The sequence below is a fragment of the Aplysia californica genome, unplaced genomic scaffold (assembly GCF_000002075.1).
Source record: "Aplysia californica isolate F4 #8 unplaced genomic scaffold, AplCal3.0 scaffold00502, whole genome shotgun sequence".
NCBI lineage: Eukaryota > Metazoa > Mollusca > Gastropoda > Aplysiida > Aplysiidae > Aplysia > Aplysia californica.
In genome coordinates, this window is record NW_004797772.1 from 78,014 (window position 1) to 81,206 (window position 3,193).

At 46.3% G+C, this 3,193-nt stretch overlaps 1 protein-coding gene across 1 annotated transcript in view; it reads right to left on the reverse strand.

The window, feature by feature from the left end:
• The window catches only part of LOC101852205, a gene marked incomplete in the record, with an annotated part of 40,547 nt that overhangs the window by 12,213 nt on the left and 25,141 nt on the right, over positions 1-3,193 (reverse strand). Inside the window, 4 exon segments of the mRNA XM_013086773.2 lie at positions 165-365; positions 1,200-1,299; positions 1,794-1,962; positions 2,785-3,019. Of these exon segments, the coding sequence (XP_012942227.1) occupies positions 165-365; positions 1,200-1,299; positions 1,794-1,962; positions 2,785-3,019 (705 nt within the window).

Genomic DNA, 3,193 nt, shown 5'->3' on the forward strand with positions numbered 1-3,193 from the left:
CTCTCTCTGCCAGCGTGTGTGTGTGTAAGTTTGTTTGTGTCTTAGTTTAATTTTAGTAGAGGTTTCACGGCGCTCGCAACTGCATAAGGTCATATGAGCGCAAATGAGTAACAACAACAACAACCACAACACCTCCACCACCACCACCAACAACAACCCCTAACCTCTGCCCTTCATAGCGGCCAGGATGTCAGTCGTCAGTTTGTCCAGCTGGTCTAGCGTTGCCCGAATGACTGCGCGGCGCGGCAAGTCGCTACACGTCTGCACCACGGCCAACGACTTCTGCTTCACCTGCCGGCTGGTGGCCAGGAAGAGGCGGCAAAGTCTGTCCCTCTCCGTCTGTTCACGGTCCCGACTCGTCTCGTCTGAGAGAATTGGTTTGTACAACAGTTTTTAGGAGGAGTTTTACGGCACTTGCAACACAATAAGGTTATATAAATGCCAAAGTTTTAGTTTTAGTGAAAGTTTTACGGCATTTGCAGCACAATAAGGTCATATACATGCCCAAAGTTTTAGTTTTAGTGTTTAGTGAAAGTTTTACGGCACTTGCAACACAATAAGGTCATATAAGTGCTGAAGATTAGAGGTGTTACAAGAGAGTAACAAACACAAAAAATGGCACTCATATGACCTTATGCAGTTGTGAGCGGCATAAAACCTTACTAAAAAAAAAAAATCACACACAAAAAAGCAGGAGGGGAGATAAAGACGATAGATGTTCGATAGGAAAGAACGAGCAATCCACACGAGAGCACCCGCCAACCACCAACAGGAATTAATTGTTTTAGTTGTAGTTTTTGTCAACGTTTTACGGCATTTGTGCACCACAAATATGTCACAGAAATGCAAAAGTTTTCGTTTTAGTGAAAGTTTTACGGCACTCGCTTCATAAATAAGCCATATAATAAGTGCCAAAGTTTTAGTTTTAGTAAGTGTTTTACGGCACATGCAACACAATAAGGTCATATAAGTGCCGAAGATTAGAGGTGTTACAAGAGAGTGACAAACACAAAGAAGGAAGAGAGATAAAGACGATAGATGTTTGATAGGAAAGAAGGAGCAAACCACACCAGAGCACCCGCCAACCACCTACGCCTCCTATAATTTATATTGTGTCGACAGGGGCCTAAAAACACCTGCATTTAATTTATTTTTAACTTTTAAAGAAAAATAAATAAATCGAGAGCCATGGTGGGTACCTGAGTCTTGCGTCAACTCTCTCATCGCTTCCATCAACTGTCGCAACGGGGCTCCGAACTCTCGGCTCTTGTCACGAACCATGTCCCGCACCTCCACCGCCTGGGGACACATACAGACATCTTTATTTTTAGACATGTGTCAGTCCCGACATGGTGGAATCAGGTGTTCGTCAGTTTTTGGGCATGTGGGGTTATTGGTATCATCTGAAAGCTGATTTATTTGCCTTGCTTCTAATGAAATAAATATAGATCTATCTTGAATAGAGCTCAAGATATTTGCGATTCAAGGAAGTGAGATCGCCCGGTTTCAGTGGTGAAATTAGCGGGAAAATGGCCGGCAAAGTTTGATAACTTCAATAGCTAAAGAGTCATTGAAAACAGAAAAATGACATAATTTGTGCCTTTAATCAATGTTTTTCAGTAAAACTAACATGGAAATGTGTTTATAGACATGAAAGAGGTTGAGCCAAAAAATAAAAATTAGAGAAAAATGAATGAAACGGTTATGGAAGGAGACCAACCATTTGTTTTTCAGACAAATATTCAACAGTTTTCCCGTTTTTCTATCTCCCATTTCTGCGAACCAGTTCCCACCTTCTCCATCCATCGACTGCGAGCCAGCCCGATCCTCAGTCGGCAGAAGAGAGGGTACTGGGGCACGTCCGTCAGCATGACTGGTTGCCTAGCAACCGCCGTAACATCATCCAAAGCTGCGTTCAGCTCTGAGACCAGCTTCTCGCTACCAGTCCGCAGGGCGTCGTCTCTTCAAAGGAATAAAAGAAGGAATGAATGAAGGAATTAATGAATGTAGAAGAAAGAAGAGGAGAAGAAGGAGAAGAAGAAAAAGAAGAAGAAGAAGAAAAAGAAGAAGAAGAAGAAGAAAAAGAAGAAGAAGGAAGAAGGAGAAGGAGAAGGAGAAGGAGAAGGAGAAGGAGAAGGAGAAGGAGAAGAAGAAGAAGAAGAAGAAGAAGAAGACAAACTGCCACCACCACCACAACAACAGCAACAACAACACACACACACTCACCCACACACCGCACAATCCACACACCGCACAATCCACACACACACTCACCCACACACCGCACAATCCACACACACACTCACCCACACACCGCACAATCCACACACCGCACAATCCACACACACACTCACCCACACACCACACAATCCCCACATACTCACCCACACACCACACAATCCATACACACTCACCCACACACCACACAATCCCCACACACTCACCCACACACCACAGAATCCCCACACACTCACCCACACACCACACAACCCACAAACACTCACCCACACACCACACAATCCCCACACACTCACCCACACACCACACAATCCACACACACTCACCCACACACCACACACTCACCCACACACCACACAATCCCCACACACTCACCCACACACCACACACACTCACCCACACACCACACAATCCACACACACTCACCCACACACCACACAATCCTCACACACTCACCCACACACCATACAATCCACACTCACCCACACACACACCACACAATCCCCACACACTCACCCACACACTGCACAATCCCCACACACTCACCCACACACCACACAATCCACCAGCTCCAACAGTGAGTTTGTCTCAGCTTGCAGTGTATCGGCCAGGCGCGACTCCTTCATCGCAGCTTTATCGCGTAGCCGCTGAAACGTCTCTCGTCCCAGGGCCTCCATCGTGTCAGAGATGAGGTCAAGGTCGGCCACCACACAGGTCATGGCCACCGCCCAGTCTCGGCTCACCTGCACTAGCTGCCAGCGGTCACTGGGCGTGCGTGTGGCTGAGGGAACAACAATTGTGAGAGTGTTTGTCCACTCCTCTCCACACCAGTTACACCATTGTACGTGGCTTTAGTTGAGTTTTAGTACAAGGTTTTGCGGCACTCGCAACTGCATAAGGTCATATGAGCGCCAGAAGATTAGAGGTGTTACAAGAGAGTAGCAAACATAAAAAA